We start from the raw sequence: 14,906 nt of genomic DNA, 5'->3' as shown, positions 1-14,906 counted from the left end.
TGCAAGAGCTTGCTGCTAGTCACCCTGGAACATCTGGTGTCAGCCATTTTGAGATAGAGGAGCCAACTCGGCCTTTCATCTCCCCGTAAATATATCCTCCGACCTTCCACTACGAAGCACGTTCACTGAATTATTTTCGTATCTGAACGAAAGACTGCGGACTCGCCCGCGGAATAAAGTCACAGGACATTCCGCATCCTGTGTCCTGCAGCTCAGGGTTAGAGCCCTCGCCTCGCGAGCGAGAGGACCCGGGTTCGATTCCCGAGTAGGTCAGGTCAGGGCGAAACGTTGGGCAAGTTTCCTTACTCCCCTCCCACCCCACACACACACACACACACACACACGCCTCTGTTTACCAGCAGTCCGTGGTTGTTAGTCGACTAGCGGATCGCTTTTCCAGGGGTAATAATCCCTTCAAAATAAAATATAACGCCTCATCGCGTCTTCGAGACGTCTCAAAGCGCTTCACAGAATAAACCGCGAACTGCAAACACAGCCCCGCAAACTTGTCCTCCCCAAATAACGATCTACTTCTCTTCTCTTAAAAGCCGTTGTCCAATCAAATGTATCACGGCAAATATTAAAAAAGAATAACAACAGCATCTGATCGATCGAAACCTCGGCCCCACAAAGTATAATAATCCTATCCCGTTTCCCCATTTCATTCCATACCGATTCGGTTCCAAGTTCTTTTCAAAACAGAAACAAATGCAAAATTACGTTTGTAAAGTGCCTTTCACGTCGAGAGGACGTCCCTCCCAAGGCGCTGGACAGTCAGGGAATAGGACCCCGAGCTACGGAGGGGGTGGTTGGGATCAGGGAGGGGTGGAGGGCAGAGAGGGTAGGAGGGCGACTGAAGGCACGGTCACAGAGGAGGCTCTTGAGACGGGCCTTGAAGGAGGTGAGGGAGGGAGGGAGGGAGGGAGGGAGCTGGGCGAAGGGAATGTGGGATGGAGTTCCAGAGGGGGTTGGGGCAGAGAAGGCTGAAGGCCCAACTGATGATGTATAACACAAAGATGTGCATTCCTCAGGGCAAAGACAGAGAGAGAGGATCCATTTTTCCTGAGTGACCCGATACCTGAGCCAACAGCGAGGCAGGGAAACCTAACACCTTTGCTGGAATGCAGACTGGTCTACCAGGCGTCAGGCAAACAATCCACTCAGGGGCCCTTTGAGATGATTCTTGGCCAACAAGAGAAGCTAAACTGTGAGTCCTAATATGCAAACAGACACTACTTGTCGGTCGGTCGACCCGGCAGAGAATAATTCAATTTATAGGTCGAACCCAAGATGGGATACATATGGATTTCATTCGGTTTTGACCGAGAAGATTTTACGATAATAGTAATAATTTGGTCTGTGTGACTGGACACTGCTGTGCGCAATTGGCTGCCGCGTTTCGCCCGCAAAATATATCACAATAATACGATACTAATCCCTCGCATTTGACACAGCGTCTGGTCACGTCTTCGAGACGTCTCAAAGCGCTTCACGGGATACACTGTCAAGTGTAGTGACCCTGTGTTTTGTGAGTTCACTTTACGGTGTATCCTGTGAAGCGCTTTGAGACGTCTCGAAGACGTGATAAGGCGCTGTGTCGAATGCCAGGATTACGTTGGTGTTGGTGGCCGGGATCGGGAGGGGGTGCAGGGCGGAGAGGGGGTAGGAGGGCGGGGTGATCGAAGGCGGGGTTGGTCGAAGAGGAGGGTCTCGAGACGGGGCTCGAAGGAGGGGGGGGGGTTGGGGAGGCGAGGCGGAGGGACTGCGGGATGGAGTTCCAGAGGGTGGGGGCAGAGAGGCACAATGGGGAAAGAGGAGGGGTGGCGGTGGGGGGTAAGACCAAGGGATTGAGGGAGGGAGTTCCATAGCTAAGCGAGGGGCATTCGCAGACTGTCGGACTACCTTGTATCCTCCGATCCGGTGATCTGGCTTGAAGTCCTTGCCGTTTTTCAGCCAGCGCAGGGTGGGGGTTGGGTTCCCCCCGGCTGCGCACCGGAACTTGACCGTTTTCATGGCTGGCACAGCATGAAGCTTCTTCTCCATCTTCTCTTGTTGGGCCCAGTACGGAGAACCTGTCGAGAACGCATTGCGGAGGCGTCAGCACCAGACTGAGATGGTTCACAGGTCTATATCGGTACGACTAGGGTCACAGAACACACACCGAGATAATAATAATAATAATAATAATAATCCTGGCGTTTGACACAGCGCCTTATCACGCCTTCGAGACGTCTCAAATCGCTTCACAGGATACACGGTAAAGTGTAGTGACTGTGTATTACGTGGGTGAAACGCGGGAACCAACTGTGCACAGCAGCGTCCCCCACAAACAGCCGTGGATTCAGTGACCAATTTTTTTTTTGACGGGATTATTACCCCCGGAAAAGCGATCCCCCAATCGACTAACAACCGGGTTCCTACTGACCCGCCCGGGAATCGAACCCGGGTCCTCTCGCTTGCGAGGCGAGGGCTCGAACCCCTGAGCTCCAGGGAACTCCACTAAAGGCTCTTAAGCCACCACAGAGACCGTCAGAGCCTCGAACGTCCTCGCAGTTAATTTTGAAACAGCTTCGAAACGCCAATCGATTGGAAACCACTTGGGCTTTTATTGAGTAGTGGGTTATTTATAGGCTTTATTTGTAGACCGTCTCTCTGGCCTGGAAATCGATGTGACCTGAGCAAAGCGAAGGCTGTAAGGTTGTATTTGTGATGCTTAATGTTTTTTAATTATATACGAAATATTAATTTCTACGCGTTAAGAATGTAACCCACCCATCACCACAACAACAACAACAGCAGCAGCAGCAGCAGCAACTTGCGGGACTTGGAAGAGGGGAGAGCGGGAGGGGGCGCGAGGCGGAGGGATTGAGGGAGAACGTGACAAGAGTTTCGGGGCGCGGCAGCTGAAAGCCCGACCTCCGATGGTGGGGCGGAGGGCGCGAGGGACGAGCAAGGAGGCCGGGGGGGCTAGTGAGCGGGTGGTGGAGTGGGGAGCGAGGAGGTCGGAGAGGAAGGGCGGGAGGTGCCGGGGGAGCGAAGGGATTTGAAGCCCTTTAATGAGGTCCGTTTGATTTAACGACTAGCTTATTAGCAGGGGTTAAATGTAGCTTCGCCGGACAGGTCGAGGTCAACTACTGATTAAAACGGCTACAGCTTCAGACAGCTGCGTATCTCAAGGCTGAAAAGCAAGTGTGGAAGGCTGCCCGGAAGTTGTCCATCTCTCTCTCGTTCCCTCTTTCTCCCTCTCTCTCTCTCTTTCGCTCTTTCTATCGCTCAACCCACGGCTGTTTGTGTGGGGGGGGGACGTTGCTGCGCGCAATTGGCTGCCGCGTTTCGCCCGCAAAATACACAGTCGCTGCACTTTGCAGTAGGTTCTGTGAAGCGCTTCGAGACGTCTCAGATAAGACGCTGTTTGAAGCACAAGGATTATTATTATCGCTGTTCTATCTCTCTTGCAGGAAGCAGAGATGTTAACTATTGATTCATAAGAGGGTGTTGAGCACCGAGAGATGACAAAGCTGTTTGGAACTTAATGATAATGATAATAATAATAATCCTCCCATTTGACACAGCGCCTTATCACGCCTTCGCGGCGTCTCAAAGCGCTTCACGGGCTGCACTGCGCAGCGAGTTAGGCCACTGTTATATTTTGCGGGCACACACTTTGAAGATGTTTAAGGCCGCTTAAGACTGAACGTTGGCTGCTATCATGTTTAAGTGGTCCGGGTATAAAACGTGTGCCTTTAATGGGGTCCTGGTTGAGTTTGCGCAATTCAGGCCTCACTATGTGGTGTTGCTCCTCAGCAAGCCGACGCAAAGATAAACGGTAACCTTTTGGCGTTGGCGACTTGGATCTATTTGATACCCGGGGTGTGTGTCGGGTGTAGCTGTCTTGAGCAGTAACACTCTCAGTGAACCCCAGAACAGAAATTATATCTGTCTGCACAAGTGGGGCCACGAGAAATGGCCTTCAGACCACCTTAAGAGCATCTGCTGATGTCGAGTCGCACAGCCCCGCAGTTTGGGAGTATTAACGGGACCTTTCCTTGGTGTTATTCTGAGCTTCACATGCCATTAGGCCCATCTTGCGGTGGGAGTTCCCTGTGGCTCAGTGGTTCGAGCCCTCGGCTCGCAAGCGAGAGGACCTGGGGTTCGATCCCCCGGGCGGGTCAGGTCAGGGCGAAACGTTGGGCAAGTTTCCTTACTCCACACACACGCGCCTCTATTTACCCGGTTGTTAGTCGATAGTGGGATTGCTTTTCCGGGGGTAATAATCCCTTCAAAATATATTAATAATAATAATTTGGTCGCTCAATCCACGACTGTTTGTGGGGACGCTGCTGTGCGCAATTGACGGCCACGTTTCGCCCACAAAGCATAGAGTCACTACACTTTACAGTGTGTCCTGTGAAGAGCTTTGAGATGTCTTGAAGACGTGATGAGGCGCTGGATCAAATGCGAGGATTATTATTATTATTATCTTTCCCTGGCTCCACTGGCTCCCTGTCCCACAGCACACAACACCCACACTATGTCAAGTCTCTCCGAGCTCTTGCCTCACCTCCTGTCTCCACCACCACAACCTCTCAACCGAAACCGTCAGCTCCACAAACATGGAGGCCTGAAGCACGTGAGCAAAAAGGGCAGGTTTGGCCCAACTGGCAAGGTATACACTCTCAACAAGAGATGACTGTGATCTTATCAATGGCATTGTCTGATTCCTGCATTCAATACAGACATCACAGGCTTCACACTGGGCTGACCTTCTGAGCAGCTTGCGAGTAGATTGATGGAGAAAGCCAGGGGCAAAATGGGTGTAGAATAACAGTGCTTGTAAACGAGAGGAGATCAGTACAGCCGTATACATTGCAGAGAAGCTGTTCGCTCACACGGCTTGCGAGTCCAATTTATCAAGGGAACAAAATAGCTTAAGTACAATATAGTCTACTCTTTTCCCTTCAGCGAAATACAAGTTTAAATGAGGCGAACGTGATATTTCCTGCAGTCTCAGGTTTTCCACTTAGGTTGCGCTCAGCTCACAATTTTCTTATGCGTAGGTACCAGCGAGTAATGAAGCTGAACATGTAGTAGATGCACCAGGAGCATTGGCAGAAAGAGTAAAGGATGGAGGGAAAGAGATGGGAAGTGTGATTTACACTGAAGGGCTATAATACAAAATGGTCTTCCTCCTGTAGCTCATTGGTTAGAGCTCTCGCCTCGCAAACGAGAGGACCTGGGTTCGATTCCAGGGCGGAACGTTGGGCAAGTTTCCTCACTCCACACACACACACACACACACGGCGCTGTTTACCAGCAGTGAGTAGGAACCCGGTCGTTAGTCGAGTGGCCAAATTAAATGAATAAGAATAATTTAGTCACTTCAATTCACGGCGGTTTGTGGGGCACGCTGCTGGGCGCAATCGGCTGCCGTGTTTTGCCCACAAAATACAGTCACTACACTTTACAGTGTATCCTGTGTGAAGCGCTTTGAGGCGTCTCGAAGACGCGATCAGGCGCCGTGTCACGTGCAAGGAGTCAATAACAATAATCCTTGCACTTGATGTATTTTTTTAAGGGATTATTACCCCCGGAAAAGCGATCCACCAATCGACTAACAAGCGGGTTCCTACTGACTGGTGAGATGCCCAAGTTATAGCCCATAGCTACCATAAACTCAGCCAAAAAATTGGTCCCAATCTCAAATGCTCCCCTCCCCTTCCCCTAACATACGTGCGTGCTGCTCATCCAGGTCACTCTCGTCTGCTTTGTCTTCATCATCACCTTCTTCCTCCTCCTCATCTTCGTCGTCCTCATCATCATCCTCCATGGTGAACAGAGAATCTGCCAATGAGAAACAAGTTATTTCCACCCCGGGTCTCTCTGGCCATAACAATCCTCGAAGCGTCTCGATGCGCTTTGCGGGCGAAATAAAGAAGGGAAGAGGGAACGGAACGTGCTGTGAATGACCAACTAAGAGTAAGTGACATTTACCAGAGCCTTTCACATCAGGAGGATGTCCCCAGGCGCTGGATGGAGAGCCGGGGATCCTCACCCGAGCTTGGGGTTGGGTTCAGGAGGGGTGAGTGGGGGGAATGGGGGGTGGAGGGAGCGGGGAAGGTAGGGGTAGGAGTTCGAAGAGGAGGGAGGAGAGGCAAGGCGTAGGGACCGTGGATGCACACCTGAGACGTTGACGGAGAAGTAGGAGGTCTCGCTCCCAGATGGACCGTTGGTTACACAGGTGTAAAGGCCGGAGTCTTCGCGGACAGATTCGCTGATCTGCAGGTACTCGGCTGTGATGCGGGTCCGATTGTTGGTGGGCAACTGCACCCCATCCTTGGTCCAGTCGATGCTCTGAACGTCATCTCTCAGGCGACATTGCAGCTCCAGGGGGCTGCCTGGGTGAGCGGAATAGGGCTTCACCTCGATCTTCTGCTTCAGGGACACTGAAACGCACAGAATCGCAGGGACTATAAAAGAGCCGTGCAAATTAATCACACTCCCCCCACGCTCTCTCTCTCTCTCCCCCCCCGCCCGTAGTCCTGCAAACTTATCCTCTCCGCAAATATCTATCTACCTACCTACCTACCTACCTACCTACCTACCTACCTACCTACCTACCTACCTACCTACCTACCTACCTACCTACCTACCCTACCTACCTACCTACCTACCTACCTACCTACCTACCTACCTACCTACCTACCTACCTACCTACCTACCTACCTACCTACCTACCTACCTACCTACCTACCTACCTACCTATCTATCTATCTATCTATCTATCCACATTTTAATTGACGACGAGGTGGGAAAGAAGTGGCTTCTCGGGTCAGAGAAAGCTCGGTTGAGAAATAATGCCTAGAGATAGCGGAAATCAACACCGAGCACAGTAACACTGGAAAGACATCGCAGTGTCATGTTACCGGCTGAAAGGGACAGATAATGTTTCGGATGTAATCCCTCATTAACAACTGCAAGTTTTCGCTGGTGGTGGGGATGGGTGGACTCATTTTGCTCCAATGTCTTCCAACTGCACTGCACGGCGAGTTGGGAGGTTGGGAGTAAACTTGGGAGCGAAAGTACAACCGGTACAATCTCCGGATTGTTAAGGAAATGGATTTAACGATGAACACTGGAGTCCTGTGGCTTAGAGCCCTCCACCTTGCGAGCGAGAGAGAGAGGACCCGGGTTCGATTCCCGGGCGGGTCAGGTCAGGGCGAAGTGTTGGGCAAGTTTCCTTACTCGCCCCCTCCTCCACACACCCGAGCTGGGGGTTGGGATCAGGAGGGATGGAGGGAGGGGAGGGTGGGGGGTAAGAGGGTGACTGAAGGCCCGGTCGAAGAGGAGATGGGCCTTGAAGGAGGCAAAGGAGGGGGTGAGGCGGAGGGACTGTGGGATTGAGTTCCAGAAGGTGGGGGCAGGGAGGCTGAAGGCCCGACCGTCGATGGTGGGGTGGACCGGGCGGGGGGTGTGGAGCGAGCCGGAGGGAGGGGACAGGTCGACGAGGCAAACAGTCACCATATCCTTTAATACTCCCCTTACTCAAAGGTCTATATAAATTCCTTTCAAAGAGGAATTTAGATCGACTCTGCCTCCGCAACTACTTATGACAAAGAATTCCACGTTCCAACCATCCTCCAGTGTCAAGAAATATTTTCTAACCTCCCCTCTAATCCTCTCTGCGATAATCTTGAACGCGTGCTGAGGGGAAGTAACTGATCTTTACTCATGTGTGCGGGAGCATTTTGGTTCAGGCCTGAGATTAAATTAAATTTAGCATTTAAACCAGAGCGAGAGACAGAGACAGAGAGAGAGAGAGAGAGAGAGTGCATTTCGTTCTGTGGTTGTCTTGCCCATTAGCTGTGGATCTCTGCAGAATTGATTATAATAATTATCTTCGCTTTTGAGACAAAGCTTACAGTGCCAAATCTCTCAAAGCGCTTCGGATGTAACTGCCGTTGAGTGCAGTCGTTGAGAAATTGTAGGGAAATATAGCAGACTTTTGCAAACAACAGCAGGATCCCCTCCAAACTGCCACGGCCTTGCAAGATTATTGGCTCGGAAACAATGAGAAAGTCTCTTCTCTCTGCCAATATTGCTGGCAATTACATCGAAATAATGATTCAATGATTTGAAAATGGTTACGTTCAACAAATAACGGGATGTTCCCATTTGGAGCCACGGGAAGGGACGATGCCAGGGTCAAACCAACTGAGCAGAGGATGCAAACGCTCACTTTGTAAATAAAAATAATCATAATCATAATAATAATCCTCGCGTTTGACCCAGCGTCGTATCACGTCTTTCGAGACGTCTCAAAGCGCTTCACAGGATACATTGTAAAGCGTAGTGACTGTACACTTTGTGGGCAACGCGTGGCAACCAATTGCGCACAGTAGCGACCCCACAAACAGCCGTGGATTCAGCGACCAAATTACTAGCATTATTTTATTTGTTTAGTGTAATTATTTTGAAGGGATTATTACCCCCGGAAAAGCAATGCGCCAATTGACTTACAACCGGTTTCCTACTGACTGCTGAGTGTGTGTGTGTGTGTGTGTGTGTGTGGGAGGAAGGAAACTTGCCCAATGTTTCGCCCTGACCTGACTCACCCGGGAATCGAACCCGGGTCCTCTCGCTTGCGAGGCGAGGGCTCTAACCACTGAGCCACAGGACTCCTCGCCTCGTTCAAGGCTACTGCCTCAGCTCACTGTCTCTCGATAGCTGCTTCAGTGTCAGGGTTTTATGCTCAGTAAAAAAGGCCATGATACTAGGCTCTGGCACAAGCCAATTGAAATCCAATTGAGACCAGACGTTCTGCTTCCCCTGAAGTGCCGGATTTCTAACGGCTAAATCTTAATTTCCCGAGCGGTAAACCAATTTCTCTGCTTGCGTCGTACATCAGAGCTGACAGTGGGTCATTCGCAGAGCGAGCATCTCAACAGGTTCAATCTCGATTTCCAATACGGGTTCCTTACGGGCAAAGCTGATGAAGCCATTTATCTGGGCGTTGAAGAGGGTCATCAATCCACCGGCCTTTCTATTTCCTGGACCTTTCCCCAAGTTCTGGTGACCTAGACTGAGCCCAGAGCTCAGAATGTGATCTCACCAGCACTTTTGTGTATCAGCATTACCTCAATAGCCTTAGACTCTGTGACCCTATTCGAACACACACGTCATTTTGTGTTTGTGTTAGCATCTGCTTTCCTGATGATTATCCTTGTCATCGGCATTGCCAACGACTTATTTAAAGATCCACTCTATATCCAAACAACACAACAGAAAATACACAGAACCTCCCGGCCATTTGAGCCTCAGGATTAGCGACTGTACATGTAACGCTCTCGTAATAATAACAACAATCCTGGCATTTGATACAGCGCCTTATCACGTCGTCGAGAAGTCTCAAAGCGCTTCACGGGGAAGTTTAGTGACTGTGGGCAAAACCCGGCAGGAAATCCATTGCGAACAGCCCCCCCTACAAACAGTCGGGGATTGAGTGAACAAATTATTTTTTTTTGAAGGGTTTATTACCCCCGGAAAAGCGATCCGCCAATCGACTAACAACCGGGTTCCTACTGACCCGCCCGGGAATCGAACCCGGGTCCTCTCGCTTGCGAGGCGAGGGCTCGAACCCCTGAGCTCCAGGGAACCAGAGGCGCGTGTGGAGTAGGGAATCAAACCCAGTTCCTCTCGCTTGCGAGGCCCTAACCACTGAGCTGCAGGAACTCCGCACAAAACCTGCGTAGACCAGGCACTGAACCATGGAAAATTCCCGGAGAGTATGGCTTAACCACTTAGGGAATTTACTCATGTGAGCGAGGGAGGGAGGGAGGGAGGGAGGGAGTGAGCGATTGGGGAAATCCCATTTCGAAGACTTCGGACTGTTGGTATCTAATTGTTTCGGGGCTCACGTCAGTTTGGGTCACTTGTCTACGCTGCCTTTTATTGCTTAGCGTTCGTCCAACATATCAATGGCCTGTGCGTTGCGTCCCGTGACTTGCCTCAAGCAGTTGGGAGTGTCTTGCCCTTTGACTCCGGCCTCAGCCCTAGTCCAATGGGAGCAAAACCATCCCCTAAATCCCTGACATTCGCTCTGATACTTCTGCGGTCACGCACTTAATGGGAAACAGGCCCCCTGGCTCTGTGGGAACAGAATCCTGCCTTGTGAAGTCACAGTCTCTGCCCCTGTTGGTAATCCTACCCTACCACAAGAGTATAGCTTAACCAGAAAAGGACCCCACTGCACTGACACGGTCTGATCCAGCAATTATTCAGGGCTTCAGCTACTCTCTCTCTCTCTCTCTCTCGGTCACTGCTCGGAGATCGCAAATTCTGCTCCGTATCCGATATCACGAGGGGTCTCGGAATGCTTGGCCCGGGATTTGCGGGATGGCAGAGGTTTTTTTTTTGTGCATTGCGGAAATCCGTCCCCTCTTCGATTCCAAAAGTCGCCGCCCGCAGTTATACGGCGAGTCTCATTCCACGTTGTCTCAGGACAAAATTTGGACGAACAGAAATATTTCTTTCCCTCAATCTCTCTCTCTGCCCTCACCCTCTGGAACTCCATACCACAGTCCCTCCGCCTCACCCCCTCCCTGGCCTCCTTCGAGACCCGTCTCAAGACCCTCCTCTTCGACAACCCTTCTCTTCGGTCACCCTCCTACCCCCTCCACCCTCCCCGCCCTCCACCCCCTCCTGATCCCAACCCCCAGTTTAGGTCCAAACCCCTGACTGTCCAGCGCCTCGGGACGTCCTCCTGACCTGAAAGGCTCCGTGTAAATGTTGTGTGTTGTTGTTGTTGGAAGAGAGAGAGAGAGAGAGAGAGAAAGAGAGAGAGAGAGAGATTTGGGACGTCGCCATGTGAGCAAATGTCCAACAGGACATTTGTTGTGTTCAACTCAACACAACTTTTTCATGGAGGAGCTTTTTTTTTTCTTCTCCCTATTCAAAACTGCGTGCAGTTCAAAACAGGCGCCACTGTTTGTGTTTGGGGGGGGGGGTCCGCGTTTCGCCCGCGAGAAACACACACGGTGGTCGCTGCGCTCTCGCTTTGCGTCCCGCCAGGCGCTTCGCGACGGCTCCAAGACGCGATCGGGCACTGCATCAAACGCAAGGGGATTATTAGTATTATTTTAGGCAAATTACGGGGATTAACATGAAATCTCGTGCCTCCAGCCAGCCGGTCCTCTTCATTCTCCTTCCCTCCCTCCCTCCTCCACCCGCACCTCTTTCTTTCTCTCTCTTTCTCTCTCTCTCTCTCTCTCTCTTCCTTGCTCCGCACAAATGGTGGCAAGCCAGGCTGCAAGGGGATTTCTTGAGCTGCATACATCAGACAAGCCTGAACAGAACGCTGTGTTTGCCCGTCAATGAGTGCAATAAAACGTACAACAAAGAAACAATGCGGTGGACAATGGGGGCATTGACTGTGTTTCATCAGCAGGTAAAGCCTCACTCCTTTCTTTTGCACACAGTTCCCAGCTGGGACCTGCTATAGGCATTTCCTGAAGACATCCACATACCACACAGTTCCACAAATCCCAACAGGAAATGTACTTAAGGCAGGAGGGCTTTGAATTGCAGAGCAGATCTCCGTGTATATATATATATATAAAAAAAACAGCCACTCAAAAGTCAGTCGCTGTTCAAAAACCCGCAGAGATCTCCCTGGTCCATTCATTAAAAAAAAAGCATCTGCTGTTCTTTCTCTCACTCTCTCTCTCTCTCTTTCTCTCTCCGCATGAATATTCAAGATACTCGAGAGAGAGAGAGAGAGAGAGAAAGAGAGGAGGGAGGGGTAGGCCTGTGGTTGAACCCAATCTTCTCTGCGCTATCCTCGATCGTAAAGAAGGGAGAAAAGAGGTGATGGATAATACCTCCCCCCCACCCCCATTATTATAATCCCAGTAATTAATAACCCTCGCATTTGATCCAGCGCCTTATCGCGTCTTCGAGACGTCTCAAAGCGCTTCGCAGGATGCACTGTAAATTGTAGTGACTGTATATAATTTGCGGGCGAAACGCGGCAGCCAGTCGCGCACAGCAGCGTCCCCACAAACAGCCGTGGGTTGAAGCGACCAAATTATTATTATTATTGTTGTTGTTGCTGGTAAGGTTTCGGGATGGTCTCACAGACACAAACACACACACAAAGACACACACATACACACACACACACAAAGACACAAACAAACACACGCACACACACACACTCCCAAAGTTTTCCATTTGCATTTTCACGTCAGGAAGGGATTAAGGAGAGACACTTTTTGTTAGAAAAACACAGACAGACAGACAGACAGAGAAAAGCTCCCACCTCTCTGAGCGAGACAGAGGAGATAGGGCATGTGTGTGGTGCCATGGAACGAAACTCAGAGTAAATGGTTTACAAAGCCTTGAATACATGCGCGTGAGCTGAGGAGGATGTGGGCGGAGGGGGTCGGGGGGAGGATAAAAGAGAATTTCCACAATTATCTTCGCTCCCCAGAGCTCACGCTGTTGCCCGACAGACAGTCGCACCAATGTGTCACCACAAGATCAGTTTTAATCAAATCTGCGAGGAAACGGCAAGCTCGGGCACACGGTGCAGAATCACCGCACCGCACAGCGCAGAAGGAGGCCATTCGGCCCAACGTGTCAGTGCTGGCTCTTTGAAAGAGCCGTCCGAATTAATCCCAATTCATTCACAGGCCACGCTGGAAAGTGTAGTGGCTGTGTGTTTTGTGGGCCAATTGCGCACAACGACGTCCCCACAGACAGCCGTGGGTTGAAGTGACCAAATTATCATTATTATCATTTTATTTTGAAGGCATCATTACTCCTGGATTAATTAATCCGCCAATCGACTAACAACCGGGTTCCTAATGACTGCTGGTAAACAGAGCTGTGTGTGTGCGGAGGGAGGGGGGGGAGCGAGGAAACTTGCCCAACGTTTCACCCTGACCCGACCCGCCCGGGAATGCAACCCGGGTTTCTCTCTCGCTCGTGAGGCGAGGGCTCGAACCCCTTGAGCTACAGGAACTCCACTTGTGCATTTAATTCCTCAAATTGGGGCTGCACATGCCGTAAAGCATGAACGCTCCTCATACACCTGTTTCCATTAGATGCGGACTGGATAGTCTCTGGACTCGATCCCACAAACACAAATGCTAATGGAATGCCGTAGGCTGCGCAAACTCCGAGTCATGGAAGATTCTGACTCACTCCGACCGCCTTCATTCCTGGACAATATTTACTTTTGAGTTAAGAGGAGGGTGGGAGAGGATCATTTAAAATGCATACACTGTGTGTCTGTGTGTGTGTGTGTGTGTCTGTGTGTGTGTGTGGCTGTGTGTCTGTGTCTGTGTGTTGTGTGTGTGTAAGCAGAATGTGTCACAGCAGTTGATTGAGAATATCGGCCAAAAATACCCAACGAAGTGACACAAGAGTTAGAGAGAAGCCAATTATTAAACAGCCATCTCTCCTCCCACACTCTTTGCCAGACGGAAGAGAACCACAGAAGTTTACAGAAGTCCTGTGACTCAGTGGTTCGAGCCCTCGCCTCGCAAGCGAGAGGTCCTGGGGTTGGATTCCCGGGAGGGTCAGGTCAGGGCGAAACCTTGGGCAAGTTTCCTTACTCCGCACACACACACACACACGTCTCTGTATACCAGCAGTCAGTAGGAACCCGGTTGTTAATAATAATATTAATAATCCTTTGCATTTGATACAGCCCCTTATCACGTCTTCGAGATGTCTCAAAGCGCTTCACAGGATATATTGTAAAGTGAATCGACTGTATATTTTGTGGGCGAAACGTGGAGTAAGGAAACTTACCCAATGTTTTCTAAGGAATATGTTTCTTTGCTGAGTAGAAACACTAATCTCAACATACAACAAACATACACTTTGTTACCCTCAATTTATAGTAATAAATAATAATAATAATAATCCTTTCATTTGATACAGGACCTCATCAAGTCCTTTGAGACATTTCAAAGCGCTTCACAGGATACACTGTATTATAATAATAATAATAATTTAGTCCCTTCAACCACGACTGTTTGTGGGAGACGCTGCTGTGCGCAATTGGCTGCCGCGTTTCGCCCACAAAATATACAGTCGATTCGCTTTACAGTGTATCCTGTGAAGCGCTTTGAGACGTCTCGAAGACACGATGAGGCTTTCTCTCGGGTTTTGAGTGGAAAGGACATAATCTTTCTAAGAGGTCAAGTCACCGTGAACTCTTCTCTGAGCCTGTGGATTCTCCATCAGGAATCCAACTAAAACAACAAGTTTTCGACCCTTCCCCCCCACCACCACTCACTCCTCGAGACCTCTGGAATAACAAGCGTTAATCTCTGGCTGTGGAACACCTGGTTCTGAGCCGGTCTCATCCATCAACATCCAGCCTCATATAAAATCCGCAAAGGGCCTTTAACTGTAGGTTACGGCAATGGCCGTTTTGCAACACGTGGAAAGGAAATCTCAGACAAAGCTATTTCCTCTGGTGGTTGGGTGGGGGAATCCCGAACAAGGAGGGAATCACCTTAAAATTAGAGCCCGGTCCAGTTCGGAGTTAAATCAGAGGCAGTTTTTCACCCAAAGGGTTAGTGGGAATCTGGGACTCTCTCTCTCTCTCTCTCTCTCCCCCAAATGGCTGTGGGTTATGGCTGTGGATCCATTCACGTTGCCCGGACTGAGGTGGGCTGATGGTTGTCAGGTCAGGGGATCAGGGGATACGGGGCAAAGGCGGGGAATTGTGGTTGAGGTACAGATCAGCCCTGATCTTATAGGATGGCGGAAACAGGCTCGAGGGGCTGAATGGCCTCCTCCTGTTCCTATGTTTCTAAGGCCTTTCAGTCATCTTCGTGCTTCGGATGATCTTATACATGATATATGTATACACACACACACATTAATAACCC

General features: G+C 50.3%; 1 protein-coding gene across 1 annotated transcript in view; it reads right to left on the bottom strand.

The window, feature by feature from the left end:
- The window catches only part of LOC103190693 (fibroblast growth factor receptor 1), a 56,172-nt gene that overhangs the window by 25,498 nt on the left and 15,768 nt on the right, over window positions 1–14,906 (bottom strand). The window contains 3 exon segments of the mRNA XM_042344522.1: window positions 1,903–2,072; window positions 5,731–5,841; window positions 6,180–6,443. Coding sequence (XP_042200456.1) covers window positions 1,903–2,072; window positions 5,731–5,841; window positions 6,180–6,443 — 545 coding nt within the window.

Source organism: Callorhinchus milii, unplaced genomic scaffold (genome assembly GCF_018977255.1).
Source record: "Callorhinchus milii isolate IMCB2004 unplaced genomic scaffold, IMCB_Cmil_1.0 Scaffold28, whole genome shotgun sequence".
NCBI lineage: Eukaryota > Metazoa > Chordata > Chondrichthyes > Chimaeriformes > Callorhinchidae > Callorhinchus > Callorhinchus milii.
The sequence above is the reverse complement of the archived record's forward strand: the minus strand, read 5'-3'. Positions and strand labels throughout refer to the sequence as shown.